The sequence below is a fragment of the Equus asinus genome, chromosome 9 (genome assembly GCF_041296235.1).
Source record: "Equus asinus isolate D_3611 breed Donkey chromosome 9, EquAss-T2T_v2, whole genome shotgun sequence".
NCBI lineage: Eukaryota > Metazoa > Chordata > Mammalia > Perissodactyla > Equidae > Equus > Equus asinus.
The window spans coordinates 34,619,067-34,644,267 of record NC_091798.1 but is presented as its reverse complement, the minus strand read 5'-3'; the positions used below and the strand labels follow the sequence as shown (position 1 = coordinate 34,644,267).

Genomic DNA, 25,201 nt, shown 5'->3' with positions numbered 1-25,201 from the left:
TTCAATAATGTTAACCATTATCACAAAGGAACAAGACATTGTGCTTCTTATTAGATGTGAAATGGTATTGTGGTTGTTTTAAGAGAACTTATTACATTAAAAAAACATTAAAATATGTAGGGATAAAATGGTACAGTGCCTGGGATTTGCTTAAAATGAATCTTGAGGAGTGGAGGGGGAGGGTCCAGGGGGGGTATACATGAAACAAGATTATCGGGGTTGGGTGACGGGTACATGGAAGTACATAATACTATTATTATTTCTCTTTTGTTCACTATTTAATTTTCCAAATGAAAAGTTCAAAAACAATTTTTTTAAAGTTGGGTATTATCTTCATTACATCACATCCCCACGTCCCCTCTAACAGTCTGATATGTAACTAAAAGGGATTAAAACAGTCAAAAGCTCTATAAAATAAATATTTCTATGATGTGAAAAAATTATAGTTTGCTCTTTACAAATTCAATTATAAAATAAAAACTTTCTATACATGCTATCCCATGTTTATTGTCTTACATACTTTACTAGTGGTAAGGTTTCCTTTGGAAAGAGTTAGAAACTTTCCTTATAGGAAGGTGTTTGCAAAAGAAATTTCCCAATTAGTTTAACTGGCAATAGTATAATGATTAAGAGAAAGGGCTCCAGAATGGGACAAAATGACCTCAAATTTCGCCTCTTAGTAGATCTGATGCCTTATTTCCCTCATGAGTAAAATGGGGATAATCATAGCACCTACTTTTACAGGGTTGTTCTGATGAAAAATTATGTAAAACACTAATGCCTGGCACAGAATAAGCAATCAGTATATTTTAACTATTATTGTTTCTTATTCTTTCTTAAAAGCACCTCTTATTGGATTTTTCCATAAAACTAATGTCAGCCCAGTATTATGACAGCATAATACATGAATATTTTCAGAGGCCAAGAAGTAAATAAAGTGAAACAACAATGTGTACCAAAAATAATGCCACTTTCCTTGTACATAAAAAGGAAGAAAAAAATATATTAAGATCTTCCAAACTGAAAAGCCTATTCTCATTACCACCTCCAATGGGTGGTTAAAAAAAAAAAAGAAGGGCCTGCAAATTCCACCCTGGCTAAGGATACTACTGAGGTGGGTGAGATTGGTGAGGAAGCACTGAGCAGCTCGGAACAAAAAAAAGCACTGGACCAGGAATCAGAAGGCATGGGTTTTCCTGGAAAGCAGTATGGCATGGTGACTGAAAAAGGAGTCAATCTGTTTGAGTTCTAATCCACTTTCATCAGGTACTAGCTACGGGAACTTGGGCCTGTTAGTTAAGTTCTCTAAGCCTGCATTTGTAAACTGAAGAGAGTAAGAGCGCCTACCTCAGATAGATTAACGAGAAGATTCAATGAGATAAGGCAAATAAAAAGCTAAACACAGAGCAAAACACATAAGAAATGTTATTATTGATCTTATTGCTCCTGACTCTGCTAGAATTCCAACACCAGTAATTCTTCAACCCCACTGAGACCTATTAATCCTGATCTTTCTTCACTGATCCTTAAGCCCCTTCCACCCCATGTCTTCACTGCCTTCCCTGAAGTCCATCTGTATAATCACTCCTTTGCCTTTCTCTTCATGATTCTTGCCTGGCAAAACACCAACCCTCCTATCCACCTGCTCTGCTCCTTCATCCAGGCAGCTGAAAGTGGCAGCAGAGAAACACTCAACCATGCTGATTGGACTCAACTTAAATTCACGACCACTACCGTCAAGTGATGCACAGCAATACTTCCAATTTCTGAACTCCAGTTTGTTACTCCTTCTCGTAGGCAAGTGCTTCTCAAACTTTAATGTGTGCACTGTCCAATACAGTGGCCACTAGCCGCATGTAACTATTTAATTTTAAAATTACATTAAAATTCAGTCCTTCAATTGCACTAGCCACACTTCAAGTGCTCAATAGCCACATGTAGCTAGTGGCTACCAAATTAGTGCAAATGTAGAATATTTTCATCACTGCAGAAAGTTCTATTGACAGGAATGTCCTAGACAATTGTTTCATACCTTCTTCTCCCTCCTCAAACCTCCAACACTTCCTTCCCATCCTTATTTTTAGCTGATAATCTTGGTTCCCATTTCACTGAGAAAACAGAAGTGAACAGAAAATTTCCACAGCATCTCTCATCATGTCTACATACCCACATGCATCTGTACCCAAATATTCTGCATTCCTTCCTATTACTGTAGATGAGTATGGTCTTTTTAACCCTCCACTGATGCACTTGATCTCATGCCCTTTATTCTATTCAGGAACATCATTCAACCAATTCTCTCTCTCTTCTCCATCAATTTTCCCTTTCTACAGGATAATTCCCACAAGCATACAAACATTATATAATTTCTCCTGTCTGAAAAAAAAGCCCTAGAGGCCAGCCAGGTGGTGCAAAGGTTAAGTTCACAGATCTGCTTCAGAGGCCCAGGGTTCACCAATTTGGATCCCGGGTGCAGACCTACACACTGCTTATCAAGCCATGCTGTGGTAGGCTTCCCACATATAAAGTAGAGAAAGATGGGCATGGATGTTAGCTCAGGGCCCATCTTCCTCAGCAAAAAGAGGAGAAATGGCAGCAGATGTTAGCTCAGGGCTAATCTTCCCCAAAAAAAAAAAAAAAAGGCCCTATTTTGACCTTGATCTATTACCCCATTCCTCTACTCTCCTTTACAGAATTTGTCAAAAGAGTTGTCATACTCATTATCTCCAGTCCCTCTCTTCTCATTCTTTCATGAACACACTCTTCAATCAGCAACCTACAAGGCCTTATATGACCTACATCCATCCAGCAATTAACACCCTGCACCCCGCCCCAACACACACACATACACCATCATCTCCCCTGGGTCAGTCCTTTGGACACACAACCCTCCTTGCTTTTCACTCACACTGTTGCCTCTACCTGTAATTCTTTTCCTCCATGTGGTTGCACAGCTTGTGCCCTTACCTCCCTCTTGCCACAATGCCACCTTCTCAGCAAAACCTTTCTTGATTGCTCTTTTAAAACTGCAACTCTACCTACTCCGCACTCCTTAGTCCCCGCTTCCAGCGCTATTTTTTTCTATAGCACTTATCAGCACCAGACATAGTTTACCATATGTTTTCGTATATAGCCCACACACGCGTACGAACACACGAACGCACACACGTAAACACCATGAATACAAATATTTGTGTCTGTTTTACCGGGAAGCGCTCAATAATTTTTTTTTTGAAAGGAGGAATGAATGTTACATATTCCTCTCTCTCCAAATCGGTTTTAGAAACTTCAGTGAAATAACTCACTTGACAGTAAGTAACCTGTAAAGTTAAAGACAGTTTTTCTGGCTCATCAGCTGGCCAGAAAAGGCACATCCTCACAACAGCCACACCTTAAGCGTTGGGGGCAAGGCCTCCCCTTTCTTGAGAAAAGGATTTTCTCCTTCAGGACAGGGGCTACCACATGAAGCCCTAGATTCTGGCAAAAGCAGACAGATCAGCCGGGTTCTAGGGCCCGGCCGAGGGGACTCTCTTCCCGCCAAAACTCACCGCCATGGCGCCGCCCAGCCGACTCTGCAAACCCACGACAGTGACCTCGCCGATTCCCCCCTCAAAGGAGTGGTTACAACCTTTCCCCTCCCTCTCGGGGCAGCCAGGCCTCCCAAGACACTAAAGCACACGCTTCACACCTGATGAGGCAATCGCAGGCTCACTACTAACTAGCGCCGAGTTCATCTCGTAGCCCGGCGGGAATTGTAGTTCCCACGCCAATAGAGCCCACGTCCAGCACGCACCTATTGAATACAATTCCCAGAGAACAACGAGATACTGGAGGTGGACTCAATAAGCCACTCAGAGGCGACACCGGTAGTGACGTCACGCGCATGTTGAACTACAAAGTCCATGATGCAGTTCGCTGCCGCGAGCTCGTCCTGGCCAAGGTGGAGTTCTTTGGCCTTCAACCTTTTCACCTCGTGGAGCCGGGTTGGGTGTCTGTCAGGATGCCAGGATGCAAGGTTTATTAGTCTTCAGTGACTGAAGTGCTAATTATGGCTTGCTGCTGTGCACAGATATCTATTATTGTCAGTGGCATTAAACAGTCCAGAATTAGACATTTTATAACCATTTATTAACAGTTTCCATTTTTGAGCGAGAGACTAAAACTTTGCCTGGTCCCCCCATTGCCAGGCTCAGACTACTGCAACTGTGCTGCCATCCAAGGCTGTCCTGTCCGATGCGATAGTCACTAGCCAATTGTGGCCATTTACATTTAAATTAATTAAAACTAAATAAAATTTAAAATTCGGTTCTTCAGTCGCACTAGCCACTTTTCAAGTGCTCTATAGTCAGTGTAGCTAATGATTACAGTATCATCAGACAGTGCAGTATCATCAGAAAAATCTATTGAGAAGTGCTGATCCAAGGCTTTTACTTTCTGGTGGTTATATAACTCTCACATGCGTTCATTTCTTAATTCAGTAAAGATTCATTAAGCATCTACAAAGCACTTGGGGGGGGGGGGGGTGAGTTGCCCAGCCCTGAGTGGGTCTTTTTAAAGGACTAAGGGAAAAAAAAATTTAATAAAAACAAATTTTAGATTATATATATTTATTTATTTGCATTTTTTAAGAACTAGATTTGATGGGCCGGCCTGGTGGGGCAGTGGTTAAGTGCGCAAGTTCCCCTTTGGTGCCCCAGATTCACTGGTTCAGATCCTGCATGCACACATGGCACCACTTGGCAAGCCATGCTGTGGTAGGCGTCCCACATGTAAAGTAGAGGAAGATGGGCACGGATGTTAGCTCAGGGTCAATCTTCCTCAGCAAAAAGAGGAGGATTGGTGGCACATGTTAGCTCAGGGCTAATCTTCCTCAAAAAAAAAACTAGATTTGAAATACAAATTTAATGATGGCCTAACACAATGCCTGGCACACAGTATGGGCTCCATAAAAATTTATTGGATGAGAGGAAGGAAGTTAAGAAGGAATCTTAGGCTAAAGAGAACCTACCAGTGGCTCTCCTGCCCCTGGGCTCTTACACATATAAATACTCTGCATCACTTTTCACACTCTCTTCCTTTAGCTACCAACCATTTAGACATCACTTTCTGACATCCCAAGTCTGGGATAAATATCCCCTCCTATATGTTGCCTGAAGCACGCCCTTCTTGCCCTTCCTTGGGAAATTTATCTCACTGAATTTTGATTTCCTGTTTATTTATCACTAGACTGTAAGCTCCATGACAGCAGAAGCTGCCTAGCACAGTGTCTAGCACATAGTAGGTGTCTTATAAATACTTGATTGAATGAATGAAAGAATCCTCATCCTCTACAGCTTTTATAACTACGGTTATATTTTCCTGTTCCAATTCTTCCCTAACCAGTACTATTTGTCATCTTTGATTCATCAGCTTCCAATCCACATTGGTAATTGAAATTATTCATACAACAAATATTTATTGAGCACTCCTGTGAAGCTGACATAGAGGGCATATAGTAGGGAACAAGAGACATGGTCTCTGCCCTCATGGAGCTTACAGTCTAAAGGGTGTGAGACATTAAAGAAAAAAATAAGTAATTATGTGACTACAAATTATAAAATTATGAAAAACCTACCTTAAGGCCCCTAATTTCACCCTTTTTAATTTTCATATTTAAGTGACTAATATTCTTTTTTTTAAGGGTCATTTGGATTCCATTCATTCAACAAAATTTGTTTAGCTTCTACTATGTACAAGACTATCTTAGATGTTGGAGATACAAAATTTGAACAAGACAGACACAGTCACCTCCTTCATAGAACATACAGTCTAGTGGAAGAGGCAGACATTGAAGCAATGGGAGTGATAGGAGGCCATGGAAGTATTTGTAAAAAGGAAGAGACACGGTCCTATTTGTATTTTATAACAATCATTCTGAAGCATGATTGGAAGGGAGCAAAAGTGAAAGCAGAAGGCCGTTGCAGTTGTCCAGATAAGAGGTGATGGTGGCTTAGACGATGGTGGTGGCAGTCAAGGTGGAGAAAGATGGACAGATTCAAGAGACATTTAGAAAATGAAATTTACTCCAGCTTAGTAATATGGCTTTTTAAGTGGGAATCATCGATTCTTTGCTATGCCGTGTGGAACATCCTCTCAAGGTAAATGAAACTAGAAAGGTAGCAGAGTGGATAAGAGCTCAGGCTCTGAATCACACAGACTGAGTTCATCATTTAGTAGTTGGGTGACCTCGGGCAATTCAATTAACCACTCTGTAAAATAAGGGAATAATAGTAAGCACCTCATAGGATTGCTATGAGGATTAAAGAAATAAAATGTGTATAAATCATATATATGTCTGGCATATAGTAAGCGCTTTAATATGTCAGCTATTTTTATTATTATTCTAGGAAAATTGGTCTATAAATATGAGTCTGATTAACATAGAAAAAGCTTACCTGTGCCCTATAGTAATCTCTTCCCTAGCCTAACTGAGCTAGTTAGCACCATTTCATTGTGTGGTATACCTTCTCCAACTGTCAGACCATGTCGAGCTCATTCTTTAAAACTCCGCAACAGAACTCACTTCCTCCTTGTTTTTTTTTTTTTTTTTTTTTTACCAAACCCACCCCACCGGTCACTCTACTCAATTCAATTGAGTCAGGATTTCTAAATTTAGATCCACGAAGCTATAATTAGCTTTGGCTTGTCTCTGAATTCCTTTGTTTTTGTTTTTCATGCATATTTACCTAACTTCCTTACCTTTAGATGACACAGTCTAGGAAGGAATTGTAGGCACTTTTTTTGATATTTCTGTTCCACTGACGTGCAGCACTCAATGAATGTGGTGGTCACTTCCCTACCCTATTAGACACCTTTTGATTTTAAGTAGTTTTTTTCCTACATTAGCATTCTACCTTTACTTTTACACTTCCCAAATGGTGAACAGATTTTTTTTTTAATGATACAAACAATGAGAATAAAGAGAAGAAGAATCCTTCTAGGACATATGGGCTTAGCTGATCCTCGGGTTGCTCTGTTTGTGACCTCTGGCAGCTAATGGACAGCAGAGGAAGAGTGTGTGAGGTGGTTGTGCTCAGAGGCTTTGGAGTAAGATGCTTGGGTCTGAATTGAGGTTCTGACCATGCTATCTCTGTTCCTTCAACCTCAGAACTCTGAGTCCTCACGTGTAAAATGTGGATAATGATAATACCTACCTCTTAGGTTTGCAGTGAGAATAATACAAGCTACACCATTTAACCCAATGCCTGGTTCACAGTAAGTGCTCAAGAAATATTAAGCTAAAGAGAAAGAAAGAAAAGTGGAGAATACTGGAAGCCAGTTTGATCAGTGCTATGGTCTGAATGTTTGTATCCCTCCTCCCCAAATTCATATATTGAAATCACAATGCTCAATGTGATGGTATTAAGAGGTGGGGCCTTTCAGAGGTGCTTAGGCCAGGAAAATGGAGCCCTTATGAATGGGGTTAGTGCTCTTATAAAAAAGAACCCAGAAGCTCCCCACCCACCTCCTTGCATCATGAGGATACAAAGAGAAGTGTGCAACTGAGAAGAAGGACCTCACCAGGCCATGAAGGCATCCAGCTTCCAGAACTGTGAAGAATAAATTTCTTTTGTTTACACGTCACTCAGTCTGCAGTATTTTGTTATAGCAGCCCAAATGGGCTAAGACAGTCTTTTAATTGATGGAAATTCTAAATCCGATTAACATGAGATAGGACTAAGTAGCCACGTTGATTAGGGAGACTTTTATATTTAGATATATGTAACCAAATGAGAAAAGTTGCACTTCTCAGGTACCAAAATTTTGAGAAACTCCTGTTGCCTAGATGTCTCCTAAAGTAGCAATATTTGTAAGTCTTAGGAATTAGAAATCACTCACTCATGCTACTCCAAACTCAGGATCCACAAGCTTCAGCCTGCCATCTTGTCAACATTCCACAGAGCATCACCAGCTGTGTCATAGGCTCCTGTGGGAAATGTGACACCTGAGTCATCAAAACACCGCTTGGGATTCCTACATAGCCTACCTTTCCAAATTGCCACCACCATTACCATTGCCATTGGAGAGCAGCCTAAGGGTTCCTTATGAAACAGAAGGAAGGAAGGAGGGAAGGAAGGAAAGAGGGAAGCAAGGAAAGAAAGAAAAAAGGAAGGAGAAAAAGAAAGAAAGGGAAGAGGAAAAACAAAGAAATAGGTAAAGACAAACAATCACAAATTATTGAGATTCCAATTTCGGTGACTATATTTTTTAAATTTATTTTGTGCATTTATGTTTAACTTTCCTATTTTTACATATGAAAAAATAGTGTCAATGAAATTAGACTGGTCTAAACTATATAAATTGGGGGCACAACCATGGTCCTACTCTTTTTTTTTTTATTAATTGGTCAGGGTCCCAATATCTTAGTAGCCAGAAGTCAGTATCTTCCTCTAGATGCTATTCCATATAGTGTCTGAGAGTGTGGGCTCTAGTGTCAGATTGTCTCACTCTGAATTATGGATACCTTCCCCCCATTCCAAACTTGCTGTGTGACCTTGGGCAAATCATTTGACCTGTCTGGGCCTATAACATGGTGATAATAATAGTACTTATCTAGTAACATTGTTGTGATGATGATAATAGTCATTCATTAATATGTATTGAGCATCTATTATACGCCAGGTTTTGTTTTCAGTGCTAAGGATATAATGTGAACAAGGAAGACAAAATCCTTGACCTCATTAAAATTTATATTCTGGTTAGAGTGAGGTAAAGAAAAAATAAATGAAAAAGTTTCAAACCATGAAAAATGCTACGAAAAACATAAAACAGGATTATGCGATAGAGAATAACTAGAAGAGGAAAGTGGGACATTAATTTAGGTTGGATGCTTAAGGAAGGTCTTTCTAAGGAGGTGATATTTGAGCTGACAAGAAAAAGTCAACCATACAAAGTTGTGTGGAAAAGAGTTCCAGGCAAAAGGACCAGCAAGTGCAAAGGCCCTCAGATGAGAAGGAGCTTGAAATGTCTGAAAAACCAAAGAAGCTTTGTCCTCAAACCTCTCTTCTCAAATATCTAGCACCCTCTCCTCACATTCAACTGATGATTGCGTCTTAATTCACTGAAAAAATAGAAGCAATCAATAAAGAACTTCCATGAGTTCCTTTTACTACATCTACCATCATACCTCCATTCATTAACACGTGCTGTTTCTTCTACTTATCATAAACAATCAATCAGGGCTTCTATTAAGACCTATCCTCCATTTGTACACTAAATCCCATTGTCTTTTCATACTAAGAGATTTTATTCCTGCAGTTGCCCACCTTACCTCCCATATCATCAGATTTTCTTTCTCTACTAGATCATGCCTAGCCACATTTATGCATGTCTTCTCACCTAATGCAAGCAAGTAGACAACAAGCAAAAGAAAAACAGAACAAAATGCGAACAAACCCTATCTTCTCTATCCCACCACACCGTCTAGTACCTTCATTGCTCTGCTCCTCTTTACAGTAAAACCCTTCAAGAGAACTGTCATACTATCTCTAATTCATCTCCTCCCTTTCTCTCCTGAGCCCTTTCCAATCAGGTGTTCACCTTTTTCACTTTATGTGATCGTCCAGGTCATAAATAACCACCATGCTGCCAAATCCATGGTCAGTTCTCTGTCTTCATCTTACTTGATCCAAGAACTACATTTGACACAGTTGAAAACTCCATCGTTCCTAAGACACATTTCATCTCTCTGTTCTCCTGCCACACTGGGCCATGCCTTCTCAGTCTACTTTACCGGATGTTACTCACCTTCCTTCTAAATAGGAGAATGCCCTAATGGCCTTCCTTTCTAGATTTACTTGCCTATATGATTTTATCCAGGCCTATGGTTTTAAACCCAATTTACATGTTGATGAATCCCCAATTTTTAACACCAGGCTCAATCTCTCTCATGATCTCTGGACTCACAGATCCAATTGCCTACTTAACAATCTGCACTTGGATTTTTATGTTGATTATCTATCATGCCTAACAAATTACCCCCAAAATCAGTGGCTTAAAATAATAACCATTTATTATCTTCCACAGTTTCTGTGGGTGAGGAGTTTGGGAGCAGCTTGACTGGGTGGTTCTGGCTTGAGGGCTTTCATGAGATTACAGTCAGATGTTAGCCAGGGCTGCAGTCATCTGAAGGTTTGACTGGGGCTAGAAGATCTGCTAGTAACATGGCTCACTCATAAGGCTGAGAAGTTAGTCCTGGCTGTTGGTAAGAGGTCTCAGTTCCTCTCAACATGGGACTCTCCACAGGGTTGATTGAGTGTCTTGTGACATGGCAACAGGCTTTCCCCAGATCAAGAGATCCAAGGTGGAAGCTACAATGCTTTTTATGACCTAGCCTTGGAAGTCAATGACCATCACTTCTACTGTATTCTATTGGTCACACAGACAAGCCCTGATCCAATGTGGGAGGAAAGTACACATGGATGTGAACAGTAGGAGGTGAGGATCATTGCGGGCCATTTTGGAGGCTGGATACCACAATGTCTCAGACAATGTCTAATATCTCATTTATGTCCAAAAATGAATTTGTGATCTACTAGCCATTCCCTAAATCTGCTCCTCCCTCATTTTCCCCGTCTTGGGCCAGTTACTCAGGCCAAACACCTTGGTGTCATTCTTGTTCCTCTTTGTGTTTCTTACTGACAATTAATCTGTCAGCAAAAGTCGTTGACTCTACCTTCAAAATATATCCAGAATCCAACTTCTTCTTACCATCTCTTTCACTGCTTGTCTAGTCCAAACCATCATCACTCTTGTTTGGATTATTGCCTCCTAACTGGTTTCCTGACCTCCACTTTTGTCCCCTCCAGTCTGATCATCATAAGGCAGCCATAGTGATCCTGTTTAAAAAAAATAAAAACTATATCAGATTATTTTATTCCACTGTTTGAAACTCTCAGTGTCTTCCAGTCTCTTTCAGAATAAAAATCCGAAGTCCTTCCCATGACCAAAAAGTGTGCCATGATCTGGCCTATAACTACCTCTCTAACCTCTTCTATCATCACTGTCCTTCTGGCTCACACTGCTCCAGCCCCATTCCTTCCCCTCTTTCCTCAAACAGGCCAAGTTGTTTCCTGCCTCAGGGTCTTTGCACTTCCCTGGAAAGCTCTTCTCCCAGACATCGAGATGATTAACACCCTTACTGCCTCTAAACCTTCCCCATCACTCTCTATCCCCTCTCTTTACCTTATTTTTCTTTGTAGAACGTATCCCACCTGACTTATTATATAGTTATTTGTCATGATTCTCCTCCTGCTAAAACAGATCTCCAAGAGAATGCCTGTCTTCTTCACTGCTGTATCCCCTGGGCCTATAACACTGCTTTGCCTATGATAGGTTTTCAATCAATATTTCTTGAAAGAAAGAAAGAAAGAAAGGCTGAACGCAGGACCTGAAAGAGGCTAATCCATGCAAAGCTGCTTGGCAGAGCACCTGGCACACAAGGAGTATGAATTACTATTATTTGATGTGTTCAAATCCTAAGGGGCTATTCAGTCCAAAGAAGAGAGGGCAGTTCTCTTCTCATATCGGAGGGATAATCAGAGGGAACCAGAGACTGGTTAGTCCACTATTGTTGTGATTCCTGCTGCAAAAAAAAAAAAAGTCACTACTGCAGTGGAGCTTTACACATTTCTCCTGGATCGTTTTCTAATCTGCAAGAATGTCAGACCTGTGTCCCCACACAGGTCCAGTGGGAATCCATGGAGCCCTCAGAGAATAGGGCAAGGACTATTTTTGGTATGTGTACACCCAAGATGCCACTTTCAATCTTTTCTCCCTGCTGACACTGCTCTCAACATCTGAAGCAACTTCTTTTTTAATTGATATACTTGTAGAGTCATATGAAGTTGTAAGAAATAATGCAGCGAGAACTCTTGCACACTTTTCCCAATTTCTCCCAAAGGTAACATTTGCAAAACTATAGTATAATATCATAATCAGAATGTTGACATTGATACAAGTTTTAGGTGTATTCATTTGTGCATATTTGCGTGTGCGTGTATATATACACATATAAATATAAATTTAATTCTACACACTGTTATCACCCCTGTGGTTCCTGTATCCACACTACAGTCAAGATACAGAACAGTTCCAACACGCAAGGATTCCTTATTGTCTTCAATAACTACTCCCACTTTTCCTCCACTCCCCCATCTCTGTCCCCCACTCCTAAAATTATGTAATTTTCAAAATATTATATAAATGGAACCATACAATATGTAACCTTTGGCGATTATGCTAGCTCAGCATAATTCATCCAAACTGTTGCCTGTATCAATAGTTCCTTCCTTTTTATTGCTAAGTGGCATTCCCTGGTATGTATATATCACAGTTTGTTTAACCATTCACCTGTTTAAGGTCATCCGGGCTGATTCCAGTTTTTGGTTATTATAAATAAAACTGCTATAAACATTTGTATACAGGTTTTTGAGTGTGAACATAAGTTTCCTTTTCTTTGAGATACATGCCCAGGAGTGTAATTGTTGGGTCATATGGTAGTTGCCTGTTTAGTTTTTAGAGAAAAATACCAAACTGTTTTTCAGAGTTGCTGTACCATTTTACATTACCACTAGCAAGGTATGAGTGATCCAGTTGTTCTGCATTCTTATCAGCATTTCAGTTTTTTTATATGAGCCATTTTTCTAGGTATGTAGTGTGAAGCAACTTTTTTTTTAATCCAAAATTTGTTTATTGGGATGGTTTCCCACTCATCTTGATTCAAGGTGCTTTCAGTGCTGCTTCTGTCTGAAGGAGCATCCTTCTGTAAGCCTTGCTTTTCCTTCTGCAGGCTGGCAGAGGACAATGGAGCAGCCAACACACAAAACTACCATTTGTGCATGGCTAAAGACAGCGGTAGTTTTATAGTATCCTGGGCATTTCACATCCATGAAGTAGGAATTGGGGCTCTGCACCAGGCGCTTCTTCTTGCATCTCCTCTTCTCTTCTGGAGAGGGATGAAGGGATCCTTTGCAAGAGGCATATTCTTGCAGGGAAGTCAGCACTACTGGAGAAGTGAAGCAACTTTTTAAAAAAAACCCTTATAACATAGTTCTCCTAGGAAAACTCCAAGCCTAGTGTGGAGAATAAGGACAAAAAAACAAACAAAAAACCAATTTGTGGGCATGATCTACTCTGATTCTGGAAGGCCTATCTACCTCTGTCAACACTCATGTGAAATCACACTGCTGGCAGTTCTTCCTGGTTGAGGTCCGGTTACCCTCAAGCCAAGAAAGGGAACTTGGCTTAAAGAAGAATGGTTTAGATGACGCTTCTTGTAGCCACTCTCTCTTTTCAATGGCTTATATTCTTCTTCTTTTCTTAGATACATTGGTATCTCTTTCTCTCTACGCCTGTGAAGATAAAACTGAGAGAAAAGTCAGTCTTTGTTAAGTATCCATTTTAACATCCACTTTCACTAGGGAAAGAACAATTATTTAAAATCAGTCTTGCTCTCTATTACCAAGAATAGTGCCTGATAGATAGTAATGGGCTCAATACAGGTTTGGTGAATTAATTTTGAATGAACCACATAGTTTATATTTCAGTGTTTGCTAGTGAGATGATTAAGTGAAGGATATAGATGTGGGCTTTGGAGTCAAACACACATGGTGAAGCCTGGGTCTTTCCACTCATTAGCTTCATGACCTTTCTGGGATGCAATTTTCTTGTCTGTGAATATTGTTTATTATACAGCGTACTGTGAGGATGAGAGGCAAATGAATTATTTAGCACAGGGCCAGTACACAGTATGTACTCAACAACTTTGGCTATGATTACTTCCAATGCCTATTAGATCACCAGAATCTGACCTCCCAAATGGATATAACTTTTCCAACATTTGTCTCTGCCCCACCCCAGAGAACAGAATCTGACACATGGCAAGCAGCACTCAGTATAAGTGTATTGAATTAATACACATAAGTATGCATTGCACTCAGGGTAGCCTAACAACTGTATGGCTGCCTCATTCATTCATGGACTGAGGATGAATCAGTTCTATGCATACAATGGATGCTACCAACTGAAGTATATGAAAAATTCTGGGCCATGGCTACTGACCAAATCTGAACCAGGGATGGGAGTGGGATTGACTACGCTGTATGCCACTTTCACTTCTGGAAAAGCAACTGTGTACAGATGCTACTTTCTCAACATACAGTTTGGGGTTCAATATCTACATTCAAAGCAATAGTCCTAACACATATAGTATATTCAATTTAGCAAAGTAATATAGGGGCCGGCCCCGTGGCCAAGTGGTTAAATTCGCGTATTCTGCTTTGGTGGCCCAGGGTTTCGTCGGTTCAGCTCCTGGGCACGGACATGGCACCGCTCGTCAAGCCATGCTGAGGCGGCATCTCACATGCCACAACTAGAAGGACCCACAACTAAAATATACAACTATGTACTGGGGGGATTTGGGGAGAAAAAGCAATTTTTTAAAAAATAAAAGTAATATAATAACATCACAATTTGAAAACTAGAAAAAAGGAAAAAAATTATCCAGGGTTCCCGAACCCAAATATTACTACTGTAATGTCTGTTCTACTCTCTGTAATGTGCTTGGTTAAACGATGCCCTTGGTCACTAGGAAGCCAGTATCTCGGCACCCTCACCTCTGAAATAAGATCTGCAAGATTTGTTGTATAAATACATTTGAAAAGTACTTTGAAATTCTTGCAGAGGAGTGATTCACTGTGATAAAGCCAACTCCTGTTCCATTTTTATCATACTATTAAGTTCTTGCCTAGCCTTAGGCCTAATCAAATCACTTTTACATCTCCTTTTAAAATTTCTGTCATTTGGGGTAACACTTCATCTCCTTAGGAAAAACAAGTGAAGGAAAAATGTAGATAAGCATAAAGGAAGAAAGGGAGAGGAGAGAGGGAAGAAGAGGCAACTGTCAGATGTGAGAAAGCTCTGGGCTTGCTGTCAGAAGTTCTGGATGCTGCTGTGCTCCATTTACAGATGTGTGATTCTGGGTAAACCACCAGTCACTCTGGGCTTTTTTCCTCATTTGCAAAGTTAGGGAGGAGGTGTCAGTGAAGGAGGGTTGTTACATGATTTCTAAGTGCATTTCACTTTTATTACTTTTTGTAAGGGGTCCACAAACTGCAGCCAGCAAGCTAAACCCTGTTGCCACCTGTTTCTGTACACCTGCTAGTGTATACCTGCTAGGTAACAACGGATTTTACACCTTTTTCTTTTTGAAGATTTTATTTTTCCTTTCTTTCCCCAAAGCCCCCCAGTACATAGTTGTGTATTTTTAGTTGTGGGTACTTCTAGTTGTGGCATGTGGGACGCCGCCTCGGCATGGCTTGATGAGCAGTGCCATGTCCGCACCCAGGATCCGAACCAGCAAAACCCTGGGCCGCCAAAGCAGAGCGCATGAACTTAAACACTCGGCCACAGGGCCGGCCCAGGATTTTACACTTTTAAATAGTAGAAAAAAAAATCACGAGAATAGTATGTTGTGACATGAAAATTAAAGTTGAAATTTTCATATAAGTTTTATTGGAACACAGCCAGAATCATTCATTTACATATGGCCAGCTTCAGGCCAAGAGGGCAGAGTTGAGTAGTTGCCAGAGACCTCATGGCCGGCAAAACCGAAAATGTTTACTATCTAGCCCTTTACAGAAAAAGTTTGCCTACTCTTGCTCTATGTATATGTAATATACGGTATTCAAGCTTATTCTCGGTTGACCTATCTCTCTTATGTGAAGTGTGTACTCATCAAGTCTTTCAAAATGTTATTACTATAGTGCATAATCCCATAAACCGTTCAGCTTTCTAAGAGGAGGGACTGTTTGTTTTGCTCACCATTGGAATCCTAGTGCCTTACACAGTGCTGGCCTGTAGCAGGTGCTCAGTATTTGTTGTTGAATAAACATTCTAACACCAGTGCCAAGCGCCAGTGATTTCAAAACTCCAAAAAGAATTTCTCATCTGGTACAAACTAAGTTGCCTATTTCGGTATTTAAGTTTTTAAAAAATTATTTTTAAAAACTTTTTTGCTGACCAAAATTCTCCCAGGAAAAAAACCCAAAAACCAAAACACTGACTTTTAGATATGCAACGAAAAGAGAATTAACAAAAATATATTGGAATCGTTTTTCTTCCTAAAAAAAGCACATACTAAAAATACTGTAAAATTGAAATGGCCTCAGTTTTTTACATCCGTTTTAAAACGGCGCCACGTTTTAAAAATGAGGATTATCGGAGTCCAGGGCATGGTTTTCAAAGACGTTCTGCGTAATTTAAGCACAGCGGCAAAAAATACAAGCATGTGTGCCAAGCAAAACGAGTGTGTAAGGAAAAAAAGTAAAATTTTGCATTCTGTGCAATGTGTCGAACGTGAACGTATTGCACGTTGTGTTGCAGATTTACTACAGCTGAGTCATTTCGGGACACGAGTGTGTGTTTCCAGGAAAAATGTGAGGAAGGAACCAGACTGAGGGGCTCGCCGGGTTCCCCCAGGCACTCGCAGCAGCAGACACCGGTATTCCGCGGCGGGCGGCAGCGTGGTCGAAAAAGGCGCCGCGGCCCCTTTAAGAGGCACAGCACCTTCTCCAAGATACCATCTTGCACCAGGAGTTCACGTAAGCTCTCCACCTACCTTGCTATATCCCTTCTCCATAACTGGGTACGACCGGCCGGCGGGGCAAGCGAGCCTTTTCATTGGCTTTGCGCGCACGGCCCTCTCTCTTCTATTGGCTCCTGCGCCCGCCACTTGGCGCTATCTCCCGCCCGCCCGAGCCGTCGTGCTAGGTTGAGTGAGGGCTCTTGGGTTAGTTCCTGTTAGGCCCCGGCTTGGGGAGTAGGTTGAAGTCTCCTAAGATGCCCGGTGGGCTGGGACACCCGGAGCTGTGAAGAGGGCGTGAGGAGGCGGCGAGGGAAGACCCGCGGCAGGCCTACCCAAGAGCGGCGGCCGAGCCCGCCTTCCCTGCACCATGCTTATAGAGGATGTGGATGCCCTCAAGTCCTGGCTGGCCAAGTTACTGGAGCCTATGTGAGTGAGCCAGGCTGGGCCAGGGCCGCGAACGTGGGCGTTGGGGGCCCGCGGGGGCGTGGGGGAGGGGATGCGGCGTGGGGGAGGGCGGAGCGGCGGGGCGGCGGTCGGGAGGTCCCGGCGACGTCTTCTCTGTAGTACTATCACCATTGTGGGGCGGGGGGGGAGGGCGAGGTAGCGAGGGGCGTAGAGGCGGTGTGGCTGTGGGACGGGGGGAGGCGGGGGGGGACAGGGGGGACGGGGGGGGCCAAGGATGGCGAGGGCTGTTTGAATATAAAAATCGGGGTGCTGGAAAGGGTAGCAGTAATAGGGAGGGAATTTAAAAAACATTGCTATTTGAGAACGGAGAGAGCAGGGCTATCGAGGGATTTTTAAATGGGAATATTGGGATCTTGAAGGGAGTAGCAGGATATGGAATGCTTTACAAACAATGTTATTCCGGGACTAAAAGATCTAGAAGCGGGGTATCGAGGGCCTTTTAAAAACATGAGGGCAGAAAGGGATTGTAGGGACATTGAAGGTTTTATAGCGATTATTGATGAGCCCTCAGGGTTCAAGAATATTGAAGGATTTGAAAAATAATGGGGTAATGTTGAAGGGGATATGTGGGCATTGAAGTATTTTAGGAATTGTTGGGGAGCTGGTAAGTATGATAGGAAAGGTATTAAGTGTTTTAAAAATATTGAGGAGTTGATAATGCTGGGAGAACTGATGACTTTTAAATATCATTAAGGGTTGGGAAAAAAATTGAGACATTTATAAGTCTGGGGCTTAAAAGGGCTACCCTGGTATCTAATGTTACTGGAGGAGGAGCTGAAAGGGATGTACATGTCTGCAGCATCTCGGGATTTTTAGGTACAGGTATTGGAGGAATAAAAGGAGTAGTAGAATGAGTTTTGTAAATGTTACTGAAAGATTGAGGGGGCAACTGAAGATATTGGGGTGTAAGATTATTGTTGAGGGGCTGAAAAACATGGGAGGGGCTTGTTTTTTAGTATTGGATAGTATTGTAGAAATATTGGGACGCTTGAAAGGAATAGGAGAGGTATCATCTTTTTGTTTTAGAACCATTTTAAAGGGGGTAGGATTGTGGAGTGTTTATTTGGGACACTAGCGTATAGCTAGTCTCTGAAACATATCTCCCGGAGGGAAGAGAGGGAAGGCTGACTGGAGAGTTGGAGAGCAATGCTATCTTTAGTCCTCTTGGGAAAGAAAGCATGGAAAGGGGAGGGATCATTTCCTGCCCCCTCCTCATTTCTTCTTCTTCCTTATCCTCCTGTTGGAGGTGAGGGCTTGCTGCCTTGAAAGAACAGGGGTAGAGAAGAGATGGGCAGGCTTTGATTCATTAGATCAGATGGCTTTAGTGGAAAAATTGAGTTTTTCAGAGGTGGAAATGAGGGGTAGTTTGGGAGGTGTGGAGGTATGGTAAAGTTGGGCCTGTTGGGAGACAGCTACTTCCTGTTCCCTGTTTATCTATTTCCTCCTCCTCCTGAGAAATCTTAACTGACTTTTGCCATTTTGCTACTTTGGGTTCTTGGGGTGGGATGGTAACACGTAGGAAGAGAGTCATCTGTAGTCCAGCGTGTCAGTCTTGTGAAGGTAAGATGGATCAGGGAGGCAGCATTAGAGGAATTTTGATGTCTGAAGTGGTACTTGCATCCTGAGGATGAGGAGTGTGTGAATAGAGCACAGGTATGAATAAATGTACACCAGGGGCTTCTGAGTTTTACATTAGCGATGGTTTAGTTAAAGTGAAAATGACTTTTGGACACACTCAGAAGTCTTGTAGAAAAATATGGACCTCTTGAGTATGCATCATACTTTTTTTCAATAAAAAGTTTTGGAGCACAAAGATGAGATGGATTGTGGTGAAGGTGGAAATAATGAAATAGATTTAGTGAAATCAACCATATATGGAAAAGACTGAAAAAAGAAAAATGCCTTTGTTTAAAAAATTCTTTACTTTAGTGTTATTTAACATTAAAAAAAACTTTATCTCTTGATTTTGTACACCTGCTCTGCTATTTCTGTTGCCTTTTGAAAATTTTTTTGGTGACGGTTTTCTGTACAAGTTCTGATTTTGTTTGTTGGTAGAGATCATTTTATTTCTTTTAATTTTTATTTTTTTGGTGAGGAAGATTGGCCCTCAGCCAATCTTCTGTGCGTCTTCCTCTGTTTTGTATGTGGGACACTGCCACAGCATGGCTTAATGGGCAGTGTGTAGGTCCACTCCTGGGATCCACACCCGTGAACCCTGTGCCGCCAAAGTGAAGTGCACGAACCTAACCACTGTTCCACAGTTTTTTTCTTAATGTCACAATTTAGTGTGGGTAGGAAGTTAAACTTCCTAAGGGTGTTTTTCACTAGGCTTTTTTGGCTATTTATACTAAGCATTCATAGATATTTTGTAATTTTCATGGGTAAAAATTATCTTTCATAATGATTGAGTTTGATTTCCCCATTTGTTTTGAGTTACATGTTCAACTTAAAGCACACATCATGCTTCTTTTCTTTTCTTTTTTAAAAAGTTTTGTAACCTTTTTAGAGTTAAAAAAGGCCTAGAATCACTACTTAGACTTTAATAGTATAGGTGGCATTCCTAGAACTAAAAATAAAAATACTTATTTTTAACTCACTTAAGTAATGGTTTTGAATGGGAGTGTTAATATGAAATAGTAAATGCAAATGGAGATATCACATACATTTTTGTTCTTAGTATGTTGTCATGAGAGATTATTTTTTGTTTCTTTAGACAAATGTAAAATGTAATAAATGATATGCTAAAGTGGATTGTATTTGTAAATTTACTTTTTGCATATTCCAGATTCAAGAAAATTTTCATGACAGATTGGCATGTTGCTGCAACATGACATTTCAGAGCAGTTGTTAGGCTTTCAGATAATGTAGTTTCAGTGGAGAAGTTGGAATCATACTGTGGCTGTACACGTGATTATCGCACTTTCTTATTTAGCTTAATTTACAGTTAACTAAATATATGACATTTTTAATTTTTAGGGGTTTTTAAGCAAGTTACATCTTGTCACTGGTTAAACAAAGGCATGTAATGGGATATTTCTAAATCAATCCAGTTTACATGTGATTATTCCCTGCAGACAAATTAGAAATATCATGTGCTCTTAGAGCTTATCTGTTACCTTCCACTCCTTTTGTAGATGTGGAACATAATCTAGAGAAAAGACAGAAGGAGGGAGCCTGGAAGAAATGACTCCTTCACTGACTGGGAAAAACCCGGTACCATTTTTGTTGGCAGTGTAGTAAAGGGGAGAGACGCCATCTTAGTCAAGAAGTTTATACAGTGTCTCTTTTCCTACTGCTTCATGAGCAGACTGAACTCATGGATCTCTTTGGGGTCCTCATCTTTCTTCACTTTCAAAATATCCTAGATATCCTAGTTATGGAGACTATGTAGGGATTATGCATAATTAGGAGATGTCGTGGTTTCTTTGTGTCAGAATAACTGCTTCTTTTAAGTATGTGAACCCCTTAAAAGTAAGGTTCTAAGTAAATTTAGGGATAAATGAATTGCTGAAGAAATTTCTACAAGTTAAGAAAAAGTTCAGGCAAGCATTTTTCAGTAAGAAATGTGTTTCTACCCAAAACTGTCATCTTTAATGGGGAATGTTTTAAATTGTTTATATTGTATATATTAAATATATATAAACATATATAATTCGCCACTGCTTACTTGGCTAATTGTAAAAGTTTGTCTTGATATATGTTTTACAAACAGTGGTGGGGTTTCTAATACTTTTTGGACAGTTGCATTCATCCATCTATTCTAGTAGAGCATTGTTACATGAATCAGAGCGTTTAGTTTCTAGTTCTATATCTATCTTAGATTCACTGTGTGACTTTGGAGATACTGTCTAACCTTTGTCTATGAAATAGAGTTAATTATATTAGCCTTTTACCTACCTCACAAATATGATACGAGTATTAATGATGCAGACTGTAAAAAGTGCTTTGTGTACCTCAGACTCATTAAATATAAATGAAGTTTTATGGTTTTGAAATATGAAAATATATTAAACCCTTTCTGTAAAAGTATTTTACTTATTAATGTTAAGTACCACTGCCACTTACAAAATAATAAGCAGTCTAGTGCATGATAGAGCTGGAGTCTCATTGCAGGCCCTATAGGCGGGAACAGGAATTGCTAGTGAAGGCCGTAGTCTTGATGTGCAGTTTCTGAGAGTTCAGACCATATCGAGGTCTTTTTAAGTGCACTGGGAGGTTGACTATGTTGTCATCTCTGATTATGATGGAAAAAACAGCAATAAAGTTCATTGACTGAGATCATTTTATTGGTTCAGTGGTCACGGGGGGTATAGTTGGTTGAACTCTAGAGTTTATATGCTACTATAGGTTTGCAATTCTTATCACATTAAACTCTTACTAGTAATCTGTGCAGTTGCTCAAATGGAAGGAAAAATCATCACCTAGCAGCTGTTAGACCCGACCTCCCTGATGAATAAACTACTAGGTTGAAATGAGTATTTTGGAGGTACGTTCTTAAGATCGAGAAGTACTGGTATTTTTCTAAAGTGTATATAGTGGCCTCAGAGAATTAGTGTGCCTCTTACATCCGGTGAGACTTGTTAAGGAGACCACTCACTATTTCATAGAGAAGGATTATTTTGACCAGAAGACTTCTTGGCAAGTTTTAGTATACTAACTTAAGAACATACTTGTTCTTAGGTCCTTTGGTCTGTCTCCTAAATATGTCTGACTTCATTCTTCCTGGCCCAGTTGCTGTAGGCTAGAAGCCAGAAGTTGCTGTTATAGTCCTATGTTTCTTACCACTGTCTTGTCTCATCCTCTCACGGTGTTGTTACTTACTTCATTTTTAATCTTTTTTTTTTAACCATTTGCTATTTTGTGCTATAATTATTTTCATATCCATCTCTTGGCCGTGTGACTGCAGGGCAAGGTCTGTCTTACTCAAAGCAATTCCATTACCAAGCAAGATGCTTGGCACTTAGTAAACACTCAGTAAATGTTTAAATGAATCAGTGTCCTCATATGTATGTTTAGGTTGGTTGACAATCATAAATGTAAGATTTTTTTTTAATAGTCTAGGTTTCTGGATATGGTTAGCTGGTGGCTACTGCTGTGGGAGCCATAGTGTTAACAAAGTTCTTGGTTATTCACTTATACTTTTTGATTAAATCAGCTTAGATTTTACTTATTTTTCGAGTGTTGTCTTATCAAAGGAATAAACTAAACACAGATCTCAGAGTCAGACTTTTTGGTTTTTTTTGTTTGTTTTGAGGAAGATTAGCCCTGAGCTAACACCTGCTGCTGCTCCTCTTTTTGCTGAGGAAGACTGGCCCTGAGCTAACATCCATGCCCATCTTCCTCTACTTTATATGTGGGACGCCTACCACAGCATGGCTTGCCAAGCGGTACCATGTCTGCACCTGGGATCCAAATTGGCGAACCCCGGGATGCTGAAGCAGAACGTGCAAACTTAACCACTGTGCCACCAGGTCGGCCCCAGACTTTTTGTTTTTTTATTTTTTATAAAATAAAAAGCATTATTGCATTGCAGAAAATATAGAAAGGAGAGAAAAGAATAAAATTGTGTATATTTATTTCCAATTTCTCTTCTGTGCATGAATTTTCATGTAGCTGTAATCAGATTCATATAAAATTTTTTATCTTGATTTCTCCAGTTGACATTACATCAGAAGCATTTTTCATGTTTCTGTATTATTTTTATAACCATCATTTTGGATGCCCAATATTTCATAAACGTTCAACAGTAAGAATGGTTACCTTGACTTTGCTTTTTCTATTAAAAATGCTGTTTTTACACAATAAATGTATATATTTTAATGTCTCTTAGGTACCAGTAGTATTTTCTATATTTGGCTTTTTTTCCTGAGGCTGTTTTCCCATAAGTACAACTATTAGTCAAAGAATATGAACATTTTTAATGGCTGTTGATATACATTAAAATCAGGAGGTTTTTTCCCTGTGGCCCAATTGCATATTTGTTAATTATCTTGCCTCTGAAACAAAAATCACACTAAGATAGAACATAAAATTGAGCCTATGTCAGAAACATATAGATTTTTCTGAAAGTGGAAAGGATTTAAGTAGTCTTGGCTTTTTCCTAAAACAATTAGAATGTAATGGTTTTTTAGTAGTGCTTCTTGGCTTAGGGCCTAAGGCAAGGAAGGACCTTTACTCTTTGGTCTTGGGATTGGGTATTTGTCTGAAATCTGTAAAGCTAATGTGCCAGCTCAGCAGATGTCATATACCTGCAATGGAACTTTCATTAAGGAGGAAAAAGACAAATTTGAGGTTTATACAGATAAGACATTTTTGCAGCAATATTTCTGTTGAGTTGCCCTGATAAAACAATTCATTGAGTTGATTTTTATTTTTTGAATAACTTAAAAGATAATTGAAACATGTTCTTAGAACATTATTATGCAAGATGTGAATTTTAAGGAATCCTCATATTTCTAACTTCCATTAAACTTTAGGAAATTTCTTCTGTTGGTTCTTTATTTTAACTGAAAGGTAACTATTGATTGAGACTTAGAATGCATTAATTTGTTGTGCAGATATACATTAGACAAGTATAAATGCTGTGAAATAGATTTTACTAGTGTGGAATTGCAGCTGAGTTTTAGTTCCACAGGTGTGCTGTCTGCCTGGTCTTGAGTGGATCACTAAATTTGTCTTTATATATTTACAAATTTACATATCAATAAAGTGAATAATAATTCTTTGATTATGCTATTAGGCCTTTTAAAGACTCTCTACTGGAATAATAATTCTAGATGGATATTATTACCTTTTCTAATCTCTTTGTTATAACAGAAGTCCCTTTTCGTCTAGGAACGTGTGTATTTAACATAGACATGGATCCAAAATTGTAAAATCTCTTTTATTCTAAAATATGCTTGTCCCTATAGTTAAGCAAAAACAAATTTCCATAAGCTTTGATTACAAATGAATAGCTAAAAGGTTTCAGATACTCTTCTTGGGAAAGAGAAGTAAGAAGGGGCCCAGCATCTATCTTGTAATCTGTCAGGGATCTTAGTCATACTCAGATTTTTGAGACACACTTCTGAAAGTCTTGAGCTGCTATTGGCATTGGTACCATAGCTACTACAGTATTGTTATTGTCAGTTTTTAAAGTTTATGAAAGACTGCATAAGATCATAAAGGTACAGAAAATTACAGCGTAGAACTCCCCAGTGTGTTTAAGTTTCATCATCCAATTGGTATGACTTATTATTTCAGACTGGCAATTTCCTTCGTAGTGCACTTTATGGATACATGTTAGCTGTTAAATTTAAATGGTCCCATTCCTTCAGCTGTAAACACTCTTTTGTGTTTGGTGCAGAATTCTAACTATCATTTACTAACAATCAGTTGTTCACTCACATAAAACAAATATTTAGAATCTCTGATCACTCTCTTTTCTTAGTGTCTAGTCTTTTTCTACTCTTTTACCTTCTTGTGACTTTCGTCCTGTGTTTTAACTATCACATCAAAATGTATTTCATCAGAAGCAGCCTAACTCTCCATTTGTTTTTCAGAGTCAGAATACTTAATATATGTATAAGATATCTGGGTTTGTTTAACCCACTTCATTTATCTAGTAATCGAAATGTTATGCCTGTTTCTCGCTAGAAACCTCATATCCTTACCCAGCATTTTACCTGTCAGGTCATGAGACTCCTTGTAGGGTCCCGCAACACCAGGGAAATTACCATTGCTTCTTTCTGCCGTTCTTATTTATTTAAAAAAATCCAGGGGCCGGCCCCATAGCCGAGTGGTTAAGTTTGTGCGCTTCGCCTCGGCAGCCCACGGTCTTGCCAGTTCGGATCCTGGGCGCGGACGTGGCACCGCTCGTCAGGCCGTGCTGAGGTGGCATCCCACATGCCACAACTAGAAGGACCCACAACTAAAAATATACACTATCTACCCAGGGTTTGGGGGAGAAGGAAAAATAAAATCTTAAAAAAAAATCCTTTTCTTTCTATTTTTGGAATATCTTCCTTATCCAGGATCTGAACTTTCTAAGTAAAGGTAGAAATGTGATTTTTCCCCCCTCTCCTCTCCACTTGAATGTTGATTAGAATTATGCTGATCAAATATCTTACTCTT

General features: G+C 39.9%; 2 protein-coding genes and 1 pseudogene across 6 annotated transcripts in view; 1 reads left to right on the top strand and 2 right to left on the bottom strand.

Annotated features, from left to right (window-relative positions):
- The window catches only part of LARS1 (leucyl-tRNA synthetase 1), a 60,253-nt gene extending 56,394 nt beyond the window's left edge, over window positions 1–3,859 (bottom strand). The window contains exon 1 of one of the 2 annotated variants that reach the window (XM_070517255.1): window positions 3,689–3,859. Coding sequence is in view for 1 of the 2 variants with exons in the window: in XM_070517254.1 (XP_070373355.1) it covers window positions 3,549–3,554 (6 nt within the window). In the remaining variant the exon portion in view is untranslated. Of the gene's footprint in view, window positions 1–3,548 lie in introns of both variants that reach the window. The other variant, XM_070517254.1, reaches the window with a different exon arrangement.
- An 8,911-nt stretch (window positions 3,860–12,770) lies between these two features.
- LOC139046280 (small ribosomal subunit protein eS27-like) lies at window positions 12,771–13,021 on the bottom strand (annotated as a pseudogene).
- A 3,752-nt stretch (window positions 13,022–16,773) lies between these two features.
- Window positions 16,774–25,201, top strand: part of RBM27 (RNA binding motif protein 27) — a 68,503-nt gene continuing 60,075 nt past the window's right edge. For 2 of the 4 annotated variants that reach the window (XM_014854793.3, XM_014854792.3), the window contains exon 1: window positions 16,789–17,050. In XM_014854793.3, coding sequence (XP_014710279.2) covers window positions 16,992–17,050 — 59 coding nt within the window. In that variant the 5' untranslated portion in view covers window positions 16,789–16,991. Of the gene's footprint in view, window positions 17,051–25,201 lie in introns of all 4 variants that reach the window. The other 2 variants (XM_014854791.3, XM_014854790.3) reach the window with 2 other exon arrangements.